The sequence below is a fragment of the Loxodonta africana genome, chromosome 4, assembly GCF_030014295.1.
Source record: "Loxodonta africana isolate mLoxAfr1 chromosome 4, mLoxAfr1.hap2, whole genome shotgun sequence".
NCBI lineage: Eukaryota > Metazoa > Chordata > Mammalia > Proboscidea > Elephantidae > Loxodonta > Loxodonta africana.
In genome coordinates, this window is record NC_087345.1 from 146,609,384 (window position 1) to 146,631,562 (window position 22,179).

The window sequence follows — 22,179 nt, forward strand, 5'->3', positions numbered from 1 at the left end:
TAGGCACCATACTAGTTGTCTGAGGATACGATCCTAAGACAGCCTTCAGAGCAAAAGGTAGAAGCATGGTATTAATGTACCAAATAAATAAAAACATAATAAAACATAAATAAAATTTTAAAACAGAATCAATTCAACCCTTATTAGGCATCTGCTGAAATACCAAGGAACAAAGGTGACCTGATCCTACAGGATATATGGCTGGTCATTAACGTATTCTCTAGGACAGCTACAGTGTCAACAGCCTCATCTACCAATACGAAAGGTAATGAAGCTGTATTTCAAGTGGTTCCTCTTTCTAATAGTGGTTCCTCTTTCTAATTGAGCTTCCTCAGTTCTCAGGACTACATGAAGGTCAAAGTTTTATAGGAAGCATATGTAAGTACAATACTATGAAAAAGCAAGATGTAAGTTGAGTTGCGCCCGGTCCTATCATCTGCCTTCACAGCAGTGTAAAGGATGTATGCCTAACTGCAGAGAGCACAGCAAAAGTCACCTCCAGGGAACTTGAGTGAGTGGGATTCTAGCAACCCAGAATGTATTTATTTTAAGAGCAGAGGCTGATTACTCTTTATCTCCCTTCTGTATTCTTGAGAGTGGAGCATCGTTCAATGATGAACCAGATACAGGAAGACCATAGAAACAGGAAAGTCTCCTTGTTTCTGAATCTAAAATTTCCTTTCAGTGTTAAAGACTTATGAATCCATCAGTGTGACAGGGGCAGAGAGCTGAGATAACCCAGGAACCCAGGCTGGGAGGCTTGAGAACAAAGATTCTGCAGCCTGAAAAGCAAGTCTTAGGGATAGTGGGATAAGAACTAAAGCCAAATAATCTAGAAAACAAATCGGGGTCTAGGCCCCAAGGTTTGCTGCACACTGGAATCACCTGGGGGTCTTTAAATAATCCCGATGCCTGACTTCCATCCCCAGATATTCTGACTTAGTTGATGTGAGACTTGGACAACAGAGTTATAAGCTCCCCAGGTGATGCCAACGTAAAGCAAAGTTTAAGGTCACTGACTCAGGTAAAAGAGCTGTGTAAAACAAGTCTGACACTAAGCCAGGGCTTCAAGCCGGTTCATCCCAGATGAACCCCTGCCGAGAATCTGAAGTTTCATCCCAGATATACTGAATCAGAATCTATATTTTAACAAGATCCCCAGATGATTTTTATGTATAATAATTTTTGAGAACCACTGCTCTGCTAGAGGTTCTTAGAATTGGTCCTTAACCAGCAGCATTAGCAGTGCCTAGAAAGTTGTTAGAAATGCAAATGCTCAGCAGGGTTTTGAACCAGAACGAACCGGTTCGAGGCCCTGCACTAAGCCAGGCTTCCGAAGCTAGGAGATCTTTATCTCAAAGTGGCATGGAGAGGAACAATTCCCACCATGCCCAAGAGGCCATGATGGGGATGAAGGCAATTAGAAAAGCTCTTTTGACACCAAAAATTTACTAGATGATCATGTTTGTCTTTTCCAAGAGGAGATGGGACACCTGATTTAATGCATTTGTGACTACTGAAAAGACTGCACCGCCTTACCGGGATTGCCTGTTGGTGCTTTTCCTTCTCAGGTTTCTATGTTGGTGAGCAACAGTTGGATACAGAAACAGGTTATTTCCACCAACTACTGGATACAGGCCTAATTCTATGTTGGCCTGTATCCAATAGTAAAAACTTGGTGGGAAAGAGGAGCAAATACATTTTACCAAGGGTCCAACGTCAGAGTATTCTGAGGGCTTGAAGATTAAAGGGACAATCCTGTTTAATTTAAAAGCTGCTTCTGTAGGTCAAACCAAAAAACCAAACCCATTGCCATCGAGTCGGACGCATAGCAACCCTATAGGACAGAGAACTACCCCATAGGCTGTAAATCTTTCCAGAAGCAGACTGCCATATCGCTCCACAGGGCAGCTGCTGGGTTTAAACTGCTACCTTTCCAATCAGCAGCCGAGTGCTTCACCACTGTGCCACCAGGGCTCCTTTCAGTAGGTGAAGACCCTGGCATGTTTAATGTCCTTAAATTCAGCTGGAAAGTCCAAAATAATGATTCCCAACCTTTACAGAGTATCACAATCACCTGAGGTGCTTTTTATACTACAGCTGTTAGAAATCTTTAGAGACAGAAAGTTGATTAGTGGCTGCCTGGGGCTGAGGTGGGAGCAGGGAGTGACTGTAAACTGGTACAAAAATCTTTGTGGGGTGATGGAAATATTTAAAAAATGGACTGTGAAGATGGTTGCACAACCCTGTTGATGTACTAAAAATCATCGAATGGGACACTTAAAATAAGTAAATTTTATTATATGCCAATTATTCCTCAATAAAGCTATTTTTTAAAATACAAGTAATATAAAGAATAAACTATGAAAGCCACAGAACCATACCTGTTTGATGGTAGAAAAAAACTCAGCATTATTCTTTAACTTTATAAATACATGAAAATTATGAAAGCGCTCAAATTTTTTATTTTCTCATAAATTCATAGACTATCAGATGCAAAAATGCAGCTACCTAAGCCCCATTCCAATAGTGTTAATGTAATTATCTGGGGTAGGACTCAGTCATCTCTCTCTTATTTTTTAACCTCTCCAGCTTAGTATGGGGTACAGCTAGGGTTGAGAGTAATCAATGCACAGCAACAAAAGGGAATAACACAGGTGTTTCTGTTGTGTGCCACTGAGTCCATTTCGACTCATAGTGACCCTATAGGACAGTGCAGAGCTGCCCCATAGGGTTTCCTAGGCTGTAATTTTTATAGGAGGCTACCACCAGGTCTTTTCTCCCCCAGTACCACTTGCTGGTGGGTTCAAACTGCTGCCCTTTTGGTTAGCAGCCGAGTGCTACCATTTGCACTACCAGGCCCCATATAACACAGGCAAAGTATCTTATTTCCTACTTTGTTTATCTCATTTTCTTTTATTCCTAGTCATCAGGGACCTTATCATAAATGAAAATTTTGTGCCGAAAAAAACTGGAATTATGGAAAGGGTGGTAATTTAGGTGACATGGGACAGTAGGTAGTTAATGAGATTTTAGCAGTCAGAGAGTAAAATAACCAGCCTTGAACCAATCTCACAGATGGAATATCTATCTTGGGGTATGCCTTTGGAAGATCACACACCCCGAGTGTTCAGGACAGTCCTAATTTCAAATACTCTATTCCATTGAGCCCATAACTCATAAAAACATTTTAAGGGGAGAAGACAGACAAGAGTCTCGTCTTTTACTGTGTACCAATGTGTAATTTTTTTAGGTTTTGAACAATGTGCATGCATTAAGTATTTTAAGAATCTAGAAGTTACAATGCTTTGGCTTCCAAACTGCATTCACAGAAACGACTTTTGCATTGGGAAGGCGCCCATTAATTCACAATTCATTAGATATGGACCCAATCCTGATATCCCAGATAAGTAAACTGAGGCAAAGGTAGATTATATTGTTTTTAGTTTTTACTTTTACCCTTAACTAGAGACAAGCTTAGAATGTGAACTCTTACCCTCAATATTTTATAATCCTTTATTTAATAAGGAGGCAGTATAGCAGTTAAGAACATAACCCTGGAGTCAGATCTATGATTAAATTTTGTTTCTACCCATAACTAACTATGAGACCTTGTCCATATTACTCAAACTCTGTAAACCTTAGCTTCTTCATAAACAAAATGGAGATTAAAAAATACAACCTAAGAGGGCTGTCATAAGGATTGATTGAGATAATAATATATGCAATGTGCTTAGTCTAGTAGCTGGCACATAGTAATGATTACTTAGAATTACAGCCCTAAAGATGGAAATGGGTGGAGTGGTCAGAGATTTGCTTAGACAAATTCCAGAAGTCTGATTTCTTAACTACAGCCAGCTAGATCAGAGGAATGTATTGGTCTGAGTCCACATTCACACAATTACAGCTCATGTTCTGGTGTAAACCCAATTCGAGTTTGATCTCTACCCTGGATTTCTTCTGCAAACACACAGCGGGGTCCAGGCAAAATCACAACATCCTGTGTACCGCACTGCTGAGGCTACCATTTTTGCAGGAACAATTTTAACAGCTGAGCTCTAAAAGATGGAATGAGAAACAGCAACAAGGGAATCAGTCCATTGCACCTGGTCTGGTAAATGCTTGTGAAATCCCCACGTTCTGGAAGGCAAAATATCTGCTTTGGTACAAAGAGCTAGGAAAACAATTTCCTTAAAAATAAACAGATCCCAAGAGATGAATGGTCTGGAAAAATTCCTCTGAGATACTAACAGGCCCCTGAAAATAAACAGTAAGTAACTTTTCAGTTAACAGACGATCATAATTCATAGCCCCTCTAAACACAAGTTGGAGTCTACTCGACAGCACCTGGTTTTGGTTTTTTCCAAACACAACACAAACACACACACACACACAGAGCACAACACAACATGTACACATCTCTGAAAAGTCACAGTGGTTCCAAAAATAGGCAAAACACACACATTTCATTACTGAAGCATGACCACCCTCAGAATACTCCACTGAGGGCTTTGAGATATTTTCTAATCCCTGTCTATTCACCCCAGACACACTGCACAGATACACCTCCCTCCCTAGGAGATCTTAACAACTCTGAGTCTTCTTCCTCCTGAAAAAAAAATCTCCTTTCATACAGTTGTACACAGTAAAAATTTTCCATAAATTACAACTAGAAATAACTGAAATTTTAAAACATTCTTTGCTAATTTTTTGCATGTGTATTGTTTTCTTTTCTCTAATTTCCAAACAATCATCTATCTACTCTTTAAAAGGCACTGTTTTTTTAAATACTGTAAGGAGACGAAGATTAATCAGACACAGGCTTGCCTTTAAAAGCACTTACGATGTAATAACAAAAACAACAATAACCCACTGCTGTCGAGTCAATTCTGACTCATAGCGACCCTATAGGACAGGGTAGAACTGCCCCATAGGGTTTCCAATAAGCGGTTGATGGATTCAAATTGCCGACTTTTTGGTTAGCAGCCAAATGCTTAACCACTGTGCCACCAGAGCTCCTATGATATAATAAGAGAGACAAAACTAATATAGGAAAAAAAAAAAAGTATATGGTGGTAATAATAATGATAATTGTAATAAGTAACAATTATTAATTAAGCTCTTACTCTAGGCCATGTACTTCACATACATTAATGTTTCACAATGATCTTAGGAGATAATTACTATCCCCATTTTACAGATGTACAAGTTGAGTCTTACAGGGTTTAGGCTATTTTTACACAGTCATAGTTAATAACAGAACTAAAGTCCATTAGCCATACACACGGCCACCTACATGACATAAGAATGGTATATCACAAGGTAATTAATTATGAGCCCAAGAGACAGAAAGGGACACATAAACCAGAGACTACATCAGCTTGAAACCAGAAGAACTAGATGGTGCCCAGCTACAACCGATGACTGCTCTGACAGGGAACACAACAGAGAACCCCTGAGGGAGCAGGAGAGCAGCGGGATACAGACCTCAAATTCTCATAAAAAGACTAGACTTAATGGTCTGACTGAGACTAGAAGGACCCCGGTAGTCATGGTCACCAGACCTTCTGTTAGCCCAAGACAGAAACCATTCCCAAAGCCAACTCTTCAGACAGAGATTGGACTGGACTATGGGATAAAAAATGATACTGGTGAAGAGTTAGCTTCTTGGATCAAGTAGACACACGAGACTATGTGGGCAGCTCCTGTCCAAAGGGGAGATGAGAAGGCAGAGGCGGACACGAGCTGGCTGAATGGACAGGGAAATAGAGTGGAGGGAAGGAGTGTGCTCTCTCATTAGGGAGAGAACAGCTAGGAGTGTATAGCAAGCTGTATATAAATTTTTGTATGAGAGACAGACTTGATTTGTAAACTTTCACTTAAAGCACAATGAAAATTAAAAAAAAAAAAAAGAATGGTGTATCATACCTCATGCCACTTCAGAATATCAGACACCTTGACAATATTTTTAATTTTTTCAAGTAGACCTGGATTGAGAGTATCAAACTCAGTGTTTGGACTCACACAACAAATGGCCTGAGTTTAAGAGGACCAGAATAAACACCAGTCTTTGAGAATAAGCTACTTCTCATGTGAAAAGTCATTAACTGTACTCTAGGATAGGAAAGCATATTTATCACACTGTTTAAAAAAAAAAAAAAAAATTTTTTTTTTTTTTTTTTTTACTCTTCTACATACCACCTGCAGGCCTTGACTATAATTGTATTAAGCTAAATAAGAACATTCTATTATTCCATTTGTCAAGTCATTTCCTTACTCTCCTTCAAATCTCATTTCTAAATACTCATGTCCAGGAAGCCTGTTTGGGCCACTCTAGACTCTCCTTGCAATCGCAGGGGTTGAGTTCAAGATTCTGCACGTTCTCTTATTACTTAGCATTTCCCTAATCTCAATATCACAATTATCTGAAATCCTGTCATTCTAATCCCAGTGCAGTATTTTGACATATCTGTCTTGCTCTCCAATTTGACATTAAGCCTTACTGGTATAGTTACTTACTGGTATAGGGCCCAATACAAGTGAATAAACCAAACCCACTGCTGTCCTGTCAATCCCGACTCACAATGACCGCACAGAGTTTCCAAAGCTGTAAATCTCTATGGAAGCAGATTGCCACATCTTTCTCCCGCACAGACGCTGGTGATTTTGAATTGCCAACCTCTGGGTTAGCAGCTGATTGCTTTAACCACTGTACTACCAGGTCTCCTGTGCAAGTGAATATTTAAATAAATTAACTAGTAGTTGAAAGGAACATGGTGATTAAAATTAGATTATATTGTTTTTTCATAACCATTTCAACAAATGGAATGTGACTTGTTTTAATGTCTTTGGTGACGTGTCTGTTCATATCCTTTGTTCATTTTTTTTATTGTACTTTAGATGAAGGTTTACAGAGCCAATTAGTTTCTCATTAAATAATTAATACACATATTGTTTCGTGACATTGGTTGCCAACCCCACGACATAAACATTCTCCCCTTCTTGACCTTGGGTTCCCTGTTACCAGCTCTCCTGTCCCCTCCTGCCTTCTCATCCTTGTCCCTGGGCTGATGTGCCCTTTTAGTCTCATTTTGTTTTATGGGCCTGTCTAATCTTAATCTTTGGCGGAAGGGTGAACCTCAGGAGCGACTTCAGCACTGAGTTAAAAGGGTGGCTGGGGGCCATACTCTAGGGGTTTCTCCAGTCTCTGTCAGACCAGTAAGTCTGATCTTTTTTGTGTGTGTGTGAGTTAGAATTTTGTTCTACATTTTCTCCAGCTCTGTCCAGGAACCTCTACGATGATTCCTGTCAGTGCAGTTGGTGTTGTTAACTGGATACCATCTAGTGGCGCTGGACTCAGGCTGGTGGAGGCTGTGGTACTTGGGGTCCATTAGTCCTTTGGACTAATCCTTCCCTTGTGTCTTCAGTTGTCTTTATTCTCCCTTGCTTGTGAAGGCGTGAGACCAGTGGAGTATCTTAGACGGCCAATCACAAGCTTTTAAGGCCCCAGACTCTACTCGTCAAAGTAGGAGGCAGAACATTTTCTTTATAAACTGTTATGCCAATTGAGTTAGATGTTCCTGGAAATGGAACATGACTTTTAAAATTAGAGGGAAACCTAAATTCAATGGCCTTGCTAATGAACCAAAATGCCTACATCTCAAGTCAAATTTATAATACACATTTTTCATTATTTAATTTTTGAAAGACTATAATACATTGCTGGAGCCCTGATGGCACACTTGTTAAGAGCTCTGCTGCTAACCAGAGGGGTGGCAGTTGGAATCCACCAGCAGCTCCTTGGAAACCCTCTGAGGCAATTCTACTCTGTCCTATAGGGTCGCTGTGAGTCTGAATTGACTCCATGGCAGTGGGTTTGTTTTTTTGGGTTTGATAATATATTGCTGAATGTTTAAAAAAGATTTTCAAAAAATGATTCTATAATTCCATAGCCCTAGTATAAAATTATTATATAATTTTCTAGTCTTTTGTCGGCTTCATATTTAAAATAATTAACATATTTAACATTATTGTATATGTATAATTTTTTTCTTTCACATGCTGAGTTGTATTTATAATCATATTTTACTACTTGCTTCCCTATATTGAATATTTAAGTGGATGGCATATTTTTGCTATGCAAATATTGTCAAGTAAGCTCACACATGTTAACATTCCCAATATTTTAGATGTTTCATGGGGGCTAGATTTCCAGAAGGGGGACGACTGAATCAAATGATTTAAACATTTTACAATCTTCTGAAAAAGCCTGGTTCTTTAGAAAAAAGAAGGCAGGGGGTGGGTAGACTCTTTTGTTGCTATCTTTCAAACCCCCACAAACTTCAAACCCTTTGTTGAGTGGTGACACGTCTTCTATAGATTTCTCTAAATCCAATAACTGGCTCTGAGTTATCATGGAAAAGATGACCAAGTCCACCAGGCACTACTTACCTTCCCCTCTCCCAGTGCCCTTCTGCCTGCTGTTGCGTAGCGGAAGCACTTCCAGTGATGCAATGCCTGACTTCTCCAGAATATTCACTTCCACAGTGAGCCTTCCAACCAGCTGCTGGGGTCGCACACTGATGATGTGTTCATACTTTCCAAGCCGCCTCTGCAAGAGCTCTTCATAACTTAAGCTGAAGACAGCTTTGTCCTTGCTGGGAATCACTAAGGAAGCTCTGAACGTTTCAGTTCCCTTCTCCCTGTAAGGAAGAAAAAAGGGACCACTGAGTATTGTTCAGGTAGGACAAAGCCAGGTTCCCTCAAGTACCCTCGGGGCACCAGTCACACTCTCTTAGAAAGCCTATCAGTGAGGAACACTAGGCGTGGCCGTGTGAGTTCTTAGAAAGAAAAAAATGAAAGTGGCAAGAGGTCCTGCTGTCTCTCTGCTTGCTTCTCTCTTTTATATCTCAAAAGAGACTGACTCAAGATACAACCTAATCATGTTGTGTCTTGCCTCATTAACATAACTGCCTCTAATCCTGCCTCATTAAAATCATAAAGGTAGGATTTACAACACATAGGAAAATCACATCAGATGACAGAATGGTGGACAATCATACAATACTGGGAATCAGGCCTAGTCAAGTTGACACACATTTTTGGGGGACACAATGCAATCCGTAACAGGAAGAGAGGGAAACGACTACACTAGAAGGAAGTTAAGCCAGTCACGGTCAAGCTGATTCCAAGTCACGGCAACTCCATGTGTGTCAGAGTAGAACTGTGCTCCATAAGGTTTTCAGTGGCTGATTTTTGGGAAGTAAATTGCCAGGGCTTTCTTCCAAGGTGTCTCTGGGTGAACTCAAACCACCAACCTTTCTGTTAGCAGTCAGTTGGGTGTGCTAACATTTGTACCACCCAGGGACTCCAGAGAGAGTTTACAAAGGTTCAAAGAATATTCAAAGATTATTATATTTTCCTACCTCTCCCTGAGACAGATCCTAGAGGGTAATGGGGGAAGGGGACATTTATATAAACGAACTGCTAGGTCAGAGGGCTTTGGAGTCAAGATGTGAATTACATTCTCCTCTTTATAGAAATGGCCAAATGAATCCTGACATTTTATATATCTTTAAATAGCCAATAAACTAGGTTTTACATCTTAGTAAAGTCTGGTGGATGTGTTTAGAGGGAAAGGTAAGGAACAAAGGATTACAAAGCTTTTAAAAACACAAACCATTCCCAATACTTTCAGTACGGGGAGTGAGGGTTCTCTGATTCAAGATACAGACTGATCATCAAAGGGATAACCAAACCAAAGCCAAACCCATTGCCATTGAGTTGATTCTGACACATAGCGACCCTATAGAACAAAGCAGAACTGTGCCATAGGGTTTCCAAGAAGCAGCTGGTAGATTTGAACTGCCAGCCTTTTGGCTAGCAGCTGAGCTCTTAACTACTGCATCATCAAAGGGATAGTAAAGGATTAAACAGAAGGCATAAGAGAGGCAGGAGCAACCATCCATGGATAAAACATTTCAAAAAGTTTCTAGAAGACTTGGGGGATTCAGTAGAACAAGAACTCTATAGCTCAAAACACAGAGGAAGTGACTGCAGCAAAGGAGAGGAACAAACCATCTGGCTGAATCACAGAGAGACTACAGGCTCTAAGTCAGCAGGATAGCAAAAGGAATAATTCCAAGTGTGCATATGAATGACTAAGATGGTAGACTGTCTACAAACCTCTTTCCCAGAGCTGAAAAGATACACGAGTATTCAGATGGAAAAGCTCCACTGAGGGCTGCACAGAATAAATGACAAAAGACTGACACCTAAACCCATTATCCTAAAATTTCAGAACATCAAATAGAGAAAATAGGCCAAAGGAATGGCATTAGACCATATTAGATGTATCATCAACAATGCTGGATATTATAAGACATTGGAGCAATGCCTTTCAAGTCTGAAGTAAAATTATTTTGAACCTTAAATCTCATACAGGGCCAAAATATGAATCAAGACTTCAGAAAATTTACTTCTCATATACCCATTCTGATGGAATGTCTTCAGAATATACCCAGCAGTGAGGAAAAACAAAAAGAAGAAGATATGGAATGCAAGAAATAAACCAAACCAGAGGTAAAATGAAAAGAAACCGCAAGTCCCACGGCAAGGCTACAAGCAAGGACACTATTCCATAGATCTGTAATAACTCGCTTAGTAACTCATTTTTTCCTTTTTAACAGCTCTGAAATCAGGATGTGTCTCACAATCAGTGATGTCTTCCTTACAACTGCTGTTGGCCAGGCATCAGGGGTTACAGAGATATCACTACTTGCACAAGCTTGGTCATACTTGTTCATTTTATCATCATTTCAAAAGAATTATGTGTCTCGTTAGACAACAATAATGACAAAATAAGTTTCATCTTGTGAAAAAAAAAAAGAAAGGCAATTACGAACTCCAGGAAAGACAGGTATTTTTATAAGTTATGGTCCAAAACAGACTAAACTGTGGCATGATTCTGAATAATTTATGAATTGTAAGAAAAGATAATCCTGATAAAGCTTATTTGATAAAGACCATTTGGGACACCCCCATAGTCCAATAAAGTTAGGCTTAGTAACTTGCTGCAGTAAGGGAGACCATATACCAGAGGAACCATGGAGCATCTCACCAAACAAATGAAAAGATAGGCTTATTATAGGATTGGCAAAGGGTAAAGTGTGTGTCCCTAGGTGAACAAATGGTTAAGGCATCTGGCTGCTAACCAAAAGACTGGCAGTTTGAGTTCACCCAGGAGTGACTCAAAAGACCTGGCGATCTACTTCCAAAAAAGCAACCACTGAAAATTCTATGGAACATAGTTATACTCTGACACACATGAGGTCACCATGAGTTGGAATCAACTCAGTGACAACGAGGGGGTTTTTTGGTTTAAAAGGTGAAGTGTAGGTAGCAATTAGGTAGTGTTTTGACAGGCTAAAAGCAAAATAGGGCTACAAGTAAGGGGTCAGTCAATACCTGAACTAAGATACTGACTCAAGGTTCTGTTTCCTTAGAAACTAAAAATTTAATATAAAGGGAGAATTTTGTGTCTCAAAACCCTTATGAAGCTCTAAGCCTTCGTTAGAAATTGAGGTTGCTTTTCTGTATCAAAGTGAACCCACGGCTCGTGTCTTCCAGGCAAGAGCGGGATATTCCATTCTCACTAACAGGATTTCACACAGCAAAGTTTCTCAAAGTCCATGATTTTAGAGAACAAGCTTTATCAGCACTATGACCTTTTATTAATTAACGAAAACAGTTTTACATGTTCACACCACTTTATCTAGACACTAAGACCATTTTTCTTCAGAGAACAGAGGCTTGCACATTTAGGTTCTTATTTGTTTTTGTGTATGCTGTGAGGCATGGATCCTGTTTCATTTTCCCGCATGCGGAAATCTAATTTTTCCCAGCCCCATTGGACTAGGATTATATTTCCCTCTCTAGTAGCCAAATATGAACCTCACATTTGGGAAATAAAATCCCAGTCCAATGGGGCTGGGAAAAATTGGATTTCCACATGCAGAAAAATGAAACAGGATCCATGCCTCACAACATACACAAAAACAAGTAAGAACCTAAATGTGCAAGCTAAACCAAAAAACTCCTAGAAGAAAAAGCAGGGGCAACACTGTTAGGTCTCGCTTTCAACAATGGATTATCTAATATAAAACAAAAGCACAAACACCAAAAGACAAAATAAATAAATGGGACCTCATAAAAGTTAAAAACTTCTGTTCATCAAAAGACTTTACCAAAAAAGTTAAAAGAAAAGCTACTGACTGACTGGTAGAGTACGTTTGGAAATCACATGTCCAACAAGAATTTAATAACCAAAATGTATATAAAACTTCAACAACTTAACAACAAAAAGATAGATAACCCAGTCATAAAATGGGCAAAGTACTTGAACAGATATTTCCCCAAAAAGGCCATTCAAATGGCCACCAAACACATGAAAAAATGCTCAGTATCATTAGCCATCAGAGATGCAAATCACAACCAAGATAAGATGCCATTTCACTCCCACTAGGATGGCTAAGGAGCCCTGGTGGTGCAGTGGTAACAGAGCTCAGCTGTTAACCAAAAGATCAATAGTTTGAATCCACCAGCCACTCCTTGGAAACCCTATGGGGCAATTCTTGTTACACTATCCTACAGGGTCGCTAGGAGTCAGAATCAACTCAATGGTAATGGATTTTTTTTTTAAGGATGGCTAAGATTAAAAAAAAATTAAAAACACAGAAAATAACATGATCAGGATATAGGGAAACTGGAACACTTACGCTGCTGTGAATGCAAAATGGTACAGCCATTGTCAGGGGCAAATTATCTAATAAGCAAGGTGTGCTTACTTACTAATCTGTAGTAAACAATTTCAGATTTTTTCACCACATCAAAGAGTCTGCTTCTAGGTATGGCTGGCATCTGTCTCTCTCCCAACCCCACAGTACCTTCCTACAGAATCAAAAACTCTTTTCAATTTTACAATCCCTGGCAGGGGCAGATGACCCAGTAAGCACAGTAAGCATGGGCTTACTTTGCTTACTTTCTCATCTATAGTGAACAATTTCGCATGAGTTTCATGAGAAATTGTTCACTACAGATGAGTAAGTAAGCACAAGTAAGCTCATGCTTACCTTGCTTACCATTGCCGTCATGACCCAGTAATTCCACTCCTAGGTATATACCCAAAAGACTCAAAAGCAAAGACTCAAACAGGCACTCGTACACCAATGTACATTGCAGCATTATTCATTCACAATAGCCAAAAGGTGGAAACAACCTAAATGCTCATCAACAGATGAATGGATAAACAAAATGTGGTACATTGGAATACTACTCAGCCAGTAGGAGAAATAAAGTCTTGATACATGCTATAATATGGATGGAGCTGGAAGACGTTATGCTGAGTGTAATAAGTCCATTACAAAAGGACAAATATTGTATGACCTTGCTTATATAAAAAGACAAGAAAAGGCAAATGTATACAGAACAAAGCTTGTTAGTGGTTTCCAGGTGCAAGAGGGAGGCAGAAATGGGGGGTTAATTGTGATGGAAATATGTTGATTAAGGGTGTGGTTACACAGCTGATTATTGTAATTGCTATCATTAAGTTGTACACCTGAATAAGTTGAACTGACAGAAGTTGTGTGAAAGACATATTTACAATTACAGAAAAAAAAAAAGAGTAGCTGCTGAGGTTGCTTATGTACAACCAAAAACTTCATGGGATTTGGTTCCTTGGTTTGGAGGTTTAGGGTCATGATTTCATGGGACATCCCATTTAATTGGCCTAATGATATGTTTAGTGCTTCTGTTCTACCTCCTAGTTCAATGCATGGTGCCTGGTATCTTAAAAGCTTTCGAGCAGCCATACAAGGCATAACAATTGGTTTCTATTCACTTGGAACAACAGAGGAAGAAGGAGAGTCAGGAATAGCAGGAGGACAGGGAAGGTGCGGCTAATTGCCTCCATGAACAACTGCTTCCTTTGCCATGAGACCAGAAGAACTAGATGGTACCCACCTACCTTTACTAAACATTTTGATCAAAGATTCCTTAGAAGAATCCTGATCAAATGGAGGAAAATGCAGAACAGAATATCAAATTGTTATGGACTCTGGACTTCCTAGACCCATGAGGGTTAGATGAACCCCTAAAACTATTGCCCTGAGATGATCTTTAAACCTAAAACCAAAAATATCCCCTGAAGTCTTCTTAAAACCAAACAATAGTTTACCTTAAGTAGTAAAAAGTATCTGCCTTGAGCATTATGCACTTTTAAGAACTATTTGTATGGGATCAAATTGAGAACAACAACTCCCAAGGAACCTTAGGGGGCAGTGAATTCATGCTAATGGAGAGGAACAACTTGGAAAAGGAGGGTGACAGTAGTTATACAACTCAAAGAACGTAATCAATGTCACTAAATGGTACATGTAGAAACTGCTGAATTGGTGTATGTTTTGCTGTACATATTCTCAACAATAGCAACAAAATAAATAAAATTACATGTAAAAAAAGCCCCAAATGAGCCATTTAAAAAAAAGAAAAGAAAGAAAGGAAAAACAAGGCTACCATAATATTTGGAGTTAAGAAGGTAACTCTGAAGAAAACTAAATACAGAAAAATTAGAATTGGATGCTTCTACGAAGTAAGAATTGAGAAATAAGAGAGGCAAAATGTTCCTTTTCATTATAAATCCTTATCTCCTATATCAATATTAACCATATTGATAAAATTACATTGATAAAAAAATTCTGTTAAAAATAAATACTTGGAGGAAGGGATGAGGAAGAGATGAGTAGGCAAAGGGGTAGACAATTTTATTCTTTAATTCTTTAATTAAGTGGCACTTACCCATTGTCTTCTGTGGTTTTATTCCTTTCCTCTTTTACCCTATCGCCATTTTTCTTTTCTTTTTCTGTAATTTCACCCTGATAAACCTTGTCTCCAACAAGCCTGAAACACAAGAGATAGCTGTGTTACCAGCTTGCAGTTAGTTCCAAGACAAATTCAAACATGGCTCTCATAACTACGACAACCTTACAAAATATTTTTATTTGCCTCTTGGATATACAGAAAGAAAGCATTCCAGACCAGGGCACAATGCTTGAATCATTCATTTCATCCTAGGGCAATTTTCAACAGGTCTGAATGGGAAGACCCAACCCACTGTGCCTCTGTGATTCTGTAGGAGTAAATCACACCCGCTCAAACAAACTTCCATGAAGACTCATCAGCTTGAATCTTGCCCAAGCTGAAAATTAAACCCTAACACCAACCCTATGTCACAAATCTTTTCTGCTTAGTTCAGAACAAAAGAAGAGATATATTTAACCTAGTATATCAACGGTTTCATGTTATCTCACCCTTCAGATCTGAACCATCATGTTCTCTGAGCTCCCTCCCTGACTCCCCTATCTAAAGAATCTCCTCTCAATCCTACTTGCTGCTCTGTCATCTTTATAACATACACTACCATCTGAAATTATCTCATGTGTTGATTTGTTTCCTAGGTTATTGACTGTTTCTCCCCAAATGGAATTCCTGGAGTGGAGTAACATTATCTTTTTCATAGCAATATACCCATCACCTGGAAGAGTGTCTAGCCCATAGTGGGCACTCACTAAATATTTACAGGTGGGAAGGAGGAGGGCTGGAGGGACAGAAGGGAGGAAAAGAGGGAGGGAGATAGGGAAGGAGGAAAGGAGGAGGCGAGAGAGGAAAGGAGGAGGGGAGGGAGCACAGAAGGAATCATATACAGTAAAACCTGTGAAAGACAGATACCTGTTGGAGAAGGAAAACTCAAATATTTCCCTATCAAAGGCAGAAAACTTGCAAGACCCAGAAAAACAAGGCAGTCCCATCAAGTTCTGGCTCTCACAGGTTTCACTGTATAATCCACTCTGGGATACAAATTCTCAGTACAAAGACAGGCTCTTGGACTTCACATTATCTCAGGATGACCTTGACCACCCACATAGAAATCTTCATTCCAAGACTTTCGTCCAGTGTGTCTGTCACCTACATAACGAAGTTGGTGATGAAAGATGCTGCTGGAATCTGCATCTGGAACTCAACTTCCTGGTCCTCCGAAGCTCTATTCAGCATTCTGCAGGAAACCGTAGTGAAGGCATAACGAGAAATAATGGTCGACTTCACAGAAAATTCTGTCATCAGGGGTTTGGTTTTCTGTTGGAATTGAAACACACAGTATTCTTGGTGATGCACTACAGCATATGACAAAATATTTTGGGGTAGATGTGGGGGTTTTTTTCCCCATAAGGGAAATATTCTTCAATTTGGGAACCTTTGGCCTATCGTTCCTTTCTTCTTTCTTTGTCTTCTGATTTTCCTATGTTTTATTCCCTCCGCTTGTAAGACAACTTTGGTGGAACACCCAATTCTTGACATAGAAGTAAATCTTTTAACCTACCTTTAACAAAACAACACAGTGGAGATTTCCAATTTAACAGAGAATACACATTGCTTAAACACTTTAATAAAATAATTGAGTTTTAGAAGGAAAGTATGTTAAATATATAATTCTTTTCTGTTAGAAACTTTAGATCACATTTACAATATCACTGAATTGATTAAAATATCAGAACACTCCTAAAGAAATTCTCATATTTTCAAATCTGTTTCAACATCCATTCAGAGGAACCATTAAAACCCAAAACCAAACCTGTTGCTGTCGAGTTGATTCCGACTCATAGCGACCCTATAGGACAGAGTAGAACTTCCCCATAGAGTTTCCAAGGAGCGCCTGGCGGATTTAAACTGCCAACCCTTTGGTTAGCAGCCGTAGCACTTAGCCACTACACCACCAGGGTTTCCAGAGGGACTGTAAGCTAGGGTTATTTCATCTGGACTACAATCACATTGTTGTAACATAGGATCAATACTGACTCAAGAAAGGATTTGGGGAATTAGAACTCAGAAAAAGGGAAGTCTATTTCTGTGCTAATTAAGGAGCCCTGGTGGCGCAGTGGTTAAGAGCTACAGCTGCTAACCAGAAGTTCAGCAGTTGGAATCCACCAGCTGCTCCTTGGAAATCCTATGGGACAGTTCTACTCGGTCCTATACGGTTGCTATGAGTTGGAAACGATTTGACGGCAACAAGTTTGGTGCTAATTAAATGTATCCCAAAAGCTCCTTATAAAGGCAGTAGCTAGATGGTATGAGTTTAGAAGCTTGTTAGAACTATTCAGTATTTTTTCTAGCTTTCACAACAGTGTTACATCTTCTGCTACCAAGAACGTAGCAGAAGCATGAAGAAGGAAACACTAATGAGTAAAGCCACTGCTGAGTGATTGCTTCATTCCAGGAACTGACTAAGCAATTTACATGAATTATCCCATTATAGTCTTGGGAAAGACAAATGAATTTGGTGTTTTTATTCTCCTTTCATAGATAAAGCTTAGAGAGGTTACATATTGATCCAAGCCACTAAGTAGTAGGAATGGGATTCGAACCCAGTTCCACATGCTCTGTTAGGGATTGAATTGTGTCCCCCAGTAATATGTGTTGTAAATCCTAACCTCTATGCTTGTGGTTATAATCCCATTTGGGAATGGGTTTTCTTTCTTATGTTAATAAGATAGGATCCTGTAGGGTGTACATTGAGTCAATTTCTTTCAAAATATAAAGGAGGTTAAACGCAAGCTAGCAAGGAGAGACGGGAAAAAGAAATATCAAGCACATGAAGATTGCCCAGGAAGAGAAGCTCAAAAGAGGACAAAGACCTTTTTCCAGAGCCAGCAGAAACAGAAAGGCTTCCCTAGAACCAGCACGCTGAATTTCGACTTCTAGCCTCCTAAACTTGAGAAAATAAATTTCTGTTTGTTACAGCCACCCACTTGTGTTATTTCTGTTACAGCAGCACTAGATAACTAAGACAAAATTTGGTACCAGAAGAGTGCGGTGCTGCTGTAACAGATACGTAAAATGTGGAAGGGATTTTAGAATTGAGTAATGGATGGAAGCTGGAAGAGTTTTAAGGTGTCTCTCAGTTTGTCGTACTGTGGGGGCTTGTGTGTTGCTGTGATGTTGGAAGCTATGCCACTGGTATTCAGATACCAGCATGGTCACCCATGGAGGACAGGTTTTCAGCTGAGCTTCCAGACTAAGACAGACTAGGAAGAAGGACCCGGCAGTCTACTTCTGAAAAGCATTAGCCAGTGAAAACCTTATGAATAGCAGCGGAACATTGTCTGATATAGTGCTGGAAGATGAGCTCCCCAGATGACTGGGGAAGAGCTGCCTCCTCAAAGTAGAGTCGATCTTAATGACATGGATGGAGTAAAGCTTTCGGGACCTTCATTTGCTGATGTGGCATGACTCAAAATGAGAAGAAACAGCTGCAAACATCCATTAATAATCCATTAATAATCAGAACCTGGAATGTACCAAGTATGAATCTAGGAAAATTGGAAATCGTCAAAAATGAAATGGAACGCATAAACATCGATATCCTAGGCATTAGCGAGCTGAAATGGACTGGTATTGGCCATTGTGAATCACACAATCACATAGTCTACTATGCTGGGAATGATAACTCGAAGAGGAATGGTGTTGCATTCAACATCATAAAGAACGTTTCAAGATCTATCCTGAAGTAACAACACTGTTCAGAGATAGGATAATATCCATACGCCTACAAGGAAGACCAGTTAATACGACTATTATTCAAATTTACGCACCAACCGCTAGGGCCAAAGATGAAGAAATAGATGATTTTTATCAGCTTCTGCAGTCTGAAATTGATCGAACATGCAATCAAGATGCATTGAAAATTATTGGCAATTAGAATGCGAAAGTTGGAAACAAAGAAGAAGGATCAGTAGTTGGAAAATATGGCCTTGGTGATAGAAACAATGCTGGAGATCGAATGATAGAATTTTGCAAGACCAACGACTTCATTGCAAATACATTTTCACCAACATAAACGGCAACTGTACATATGGACCCCGCCAGATGAAACACACAGAAATGAAATTGACTACATCTGTGGAAAGAGACAATGGAAAAGCTCAATATCATCAGTCAGAACAAGGCCAGGGGCCGACTGTGGAACAGACCATCTATTGCTCATATGCAAGTTCAAGCTGAAACGAAAGAAAATCAGAGCAAGTCCACGAGAGCCAAAATATGACCTTGAGTATATCCCACCTGAATTTAGAGACCATCTGAAGAACAGATTTGACAGATTGAACACTAGTGACTGCAGACCAGACGAGCTGTGGAAGGACATCATCCATGAAGAAAGCAAGAGGTCACTGAAAAGACAGGAAAGAAAGAAAAGACCAAGATGGATGTCAGAGGAGACTCCGAAACTTGCTCTTAAGCATCGAGCAGCTAAAGCAAAAGGAAGAATTGATGAAGTAAAAGAACTGAACAGAAGATTTCAAAGGGCCTCTTGAGAAGACAAAGTAAAGTATTATAATGACATGTGCAAAGAGTTGGAGATGGAAAACCAAAAGGGAAGAACACGCTCGGCGTTTCTCAAGCTGAAAGAACTGAAGAAAAAATTCAAGCCTGGAGTTGCAATAGTGAAGGATTCCATGGGGTAAATATTAAATGACACAGGAAGCATCAAAAGAAGATGGAAGGAATACACAGTCATTACACCAAAAAGAATTAGTCAATATTCAACCATTTCAAGAGGTGGCATATGATCAGGAACCAATGGTACTGAAGGAAGAAGTCCAAGCTTCTCTGAAGGCATTGGCAAAAAACAAGGCTCCAGGAATTGATGGAATATCAATTGAGATGTTTCAATAAACAGATGCAGCGCTAGAGGTGCTCACTTGTCTATGCCAAGAAATATGGAAGACAGCTTCCCGGCCAACTGATCAGAAGAGATCCATATTTATGCCTATTCCCAAGAAAGGTGACCCAACCGAATGTGGAAATTATAGAACAATATCATTAATATCAGACGCAAGCAAAATTTTGCTGAAGATCATTCAAAAGTGCCTGCAGCAGTACAGCGACATGGAACTGCCAGAAATTCAGGCCGGTTTCAGAAGAGGACGTGGAACCAGGGATATCATTGCTGATGTCAGACAGATCCTGGCTAAAAGCAGAGAATACCAGAAGGATGTTTACCTGTGTTTTATTGTCTATGCAAAGGCATTCGACTATATGGATCATAACAAACTATGGATAACACTGTGAAGAATGGGAATTCCAGAACACTTAATTGTGCTCATGAGGAACCTTTACAGAGATCAAAAGGCAGTTGTTCAGATAGGGCAAGGGGATACTGATTGGTTTAAAGTCAGGAAAGGTGTGCGTCAGGGTTGTATTCCTTCACCATACCTATTTAATCTGTATGCTGAACAAATAATACAAGAAATTGGGCTATATGAAGAAGAACAGGGCATCAGGATTGGAGGAAGACTCATTAACAACCTGCTGTATGCAGATGACACAACCTTGCTTGCTGAAAGTGAAGAGGGCTTGAAGCACTTACTAATGAAGATCAAAGACCACAGCCTTCAGTATGGATTACACCTCAACATAAAGAAAACAAAAATCCTCACAACTGGACCAATGAGCAACATCATGATAAATGGAGAAAAGATTGAAGTTGTCAAGGATTTCATTTTACTTGGATCCACAATCCACAGCCATGGAAGCAGCAGTCAAGAAATCAAAAGACACATTGCATTGGGCAAATCTGCTGCAAAGGACCTCTTCAAAGTGTTGAAGAGCAAAGATGTCACCCTGAAGACTAAGGTGCGCCTGACACAAGCATGGTGTTTTCAATCGCATCATATGCATGTGAAAGCTGGACAGTGAATAAGGAAGACCAAAGAATAGTTGACACCTTTGAATTGTGGTGTTGGTGAAGAATATTGAACATACCATGGACTGCCAAAAGAACAAACAAATCTATCTTGGAAGAAGTGCGGCCAGAATGCTCCTTAGAGGCAAGGATGGCGAGACTGCGTCTTACATGCTTTGGACATGTTGTCAGGAGGGATCAGTCCCTGGAGAAGGACATCATGCTTGGCAGAGTACAGGGTCAAGAGAAAAGAGGAAGACCCTCAACAAGGTGGATTGACACAGTGGCTACAACAATGAGTTCAAGCATAACGATTGTAAGGATGGCTCAGGAACAGGCAGTGTTTCGTTCTGTTGTGCATAAGGTCGCCATGAGTCGGAACTGACTCGACGGCACCTAACAACAAACAACAACAATAGTAAAAGCCTAGATATCCTCCAAGATGCTGCTGGTAGAATTACGGACATCAAAGGCAATTCTGGTGAGGGCTCAGAAGGAAGTGAGGACAGCTACAGATAAAGTCTCTCTTGTCTTAGAGAACATATATGGCACCAGCCACAGAATGTTCCTAGAAATGTCTCGTAAGGCTTTAAAAGAAAATGATGAACATGTGATTGGACAATGGAGAAAATGCAGTGCTTTTTATGCAGTGGCAAAGAACTTGTCTGAATTATGTTCAAATGTTTGGTGGAAGGTAGAACTTGTAAGTGATGAACATGGATATCTGGCTGAGGGGATTTCTAAGCACAATCTTAACGGAGTCACACAGTTTTTCCTTGCTGCTTATAGTAAAATGCAAGAGGAAAAAGACAGACTTAAAAATCAACTGTGCAAAATGAAAACAGAACTTAAAGATTTGGAAAATTCTGTTGTAGAAACTAAGGACACCAAGGACATGGCGACACAGTCTTTTGTTAAAGAGATTAAGCCTTTGACTGACGGATCTAACCAACTACCACAGCAGAAAACTCATCAGCTTAGACTGAAATGGACAGAGAAAGAACAAAAGGAAGGAACACTGTGTGCCTCTTGAAATTCTACAGGCAGGAAATGGGCCAAAGGAGTTACATTTGTTGTCCTCCAAAAAATGAAAAGGACCATCCCTGGGGCACCTAAAAGATCAGCAGAACTGTTGGAAGGAGCCTGGGAAGCAAGGCCTTCTTGGTTTCAAAGGGTGGGGCCATAGTCTCCTGGATCTTAAAGGGTGGGGCTGTAGCCTTCTAGGTTTCAAAGAGTCAGATCTTCGCCAACTCAGGTCTGGAGTATGGGGCTGCTGTAAGATGTGCCGGGGGGTGGGGCCACCACTCAAAGCTGAGGGGGCAGGGCTGCCATGCCCAAGGGGCAGAAGAACAGGGCCTGCCCGAGCCAAGGGGATGGGGTTGCCATCC

At 40.0% G+C, this 22,179-nt stretch overlaps 1 protein-coding gene across 1 annotated transcript in view; it reads right to left on the minus strand.

Moving 5' to 3' along the window:
- ITIH5 (inter-alpha-trypsin inhibitor heavy chain 5) overlaps positions 1-22,179 on the minus strand; it is a 118,103-nt gene that overhangs the window by 67,602 nt on the left and 28,322 nt on the right. Inside the window, exons 3-5 of the mRNA XM_010590891.3 lie at positions 16,025-16,188; positions 14,854-14,955; positions 8,452-8,702 (exon numbers count right to left, since the gene is read on the minus strand). Of these exons, the coding sequence (XP_010589193.2) occupies positions 8,452-8,702; positions 14,854-14,955; positions 16,025-16,188 (517 nt within the window). The remainder of the gene's footprint in view (positions 1-8,451; positions 8,703-14,853; positions 14,956-16,024; positions 16,189-22,179) is intronic.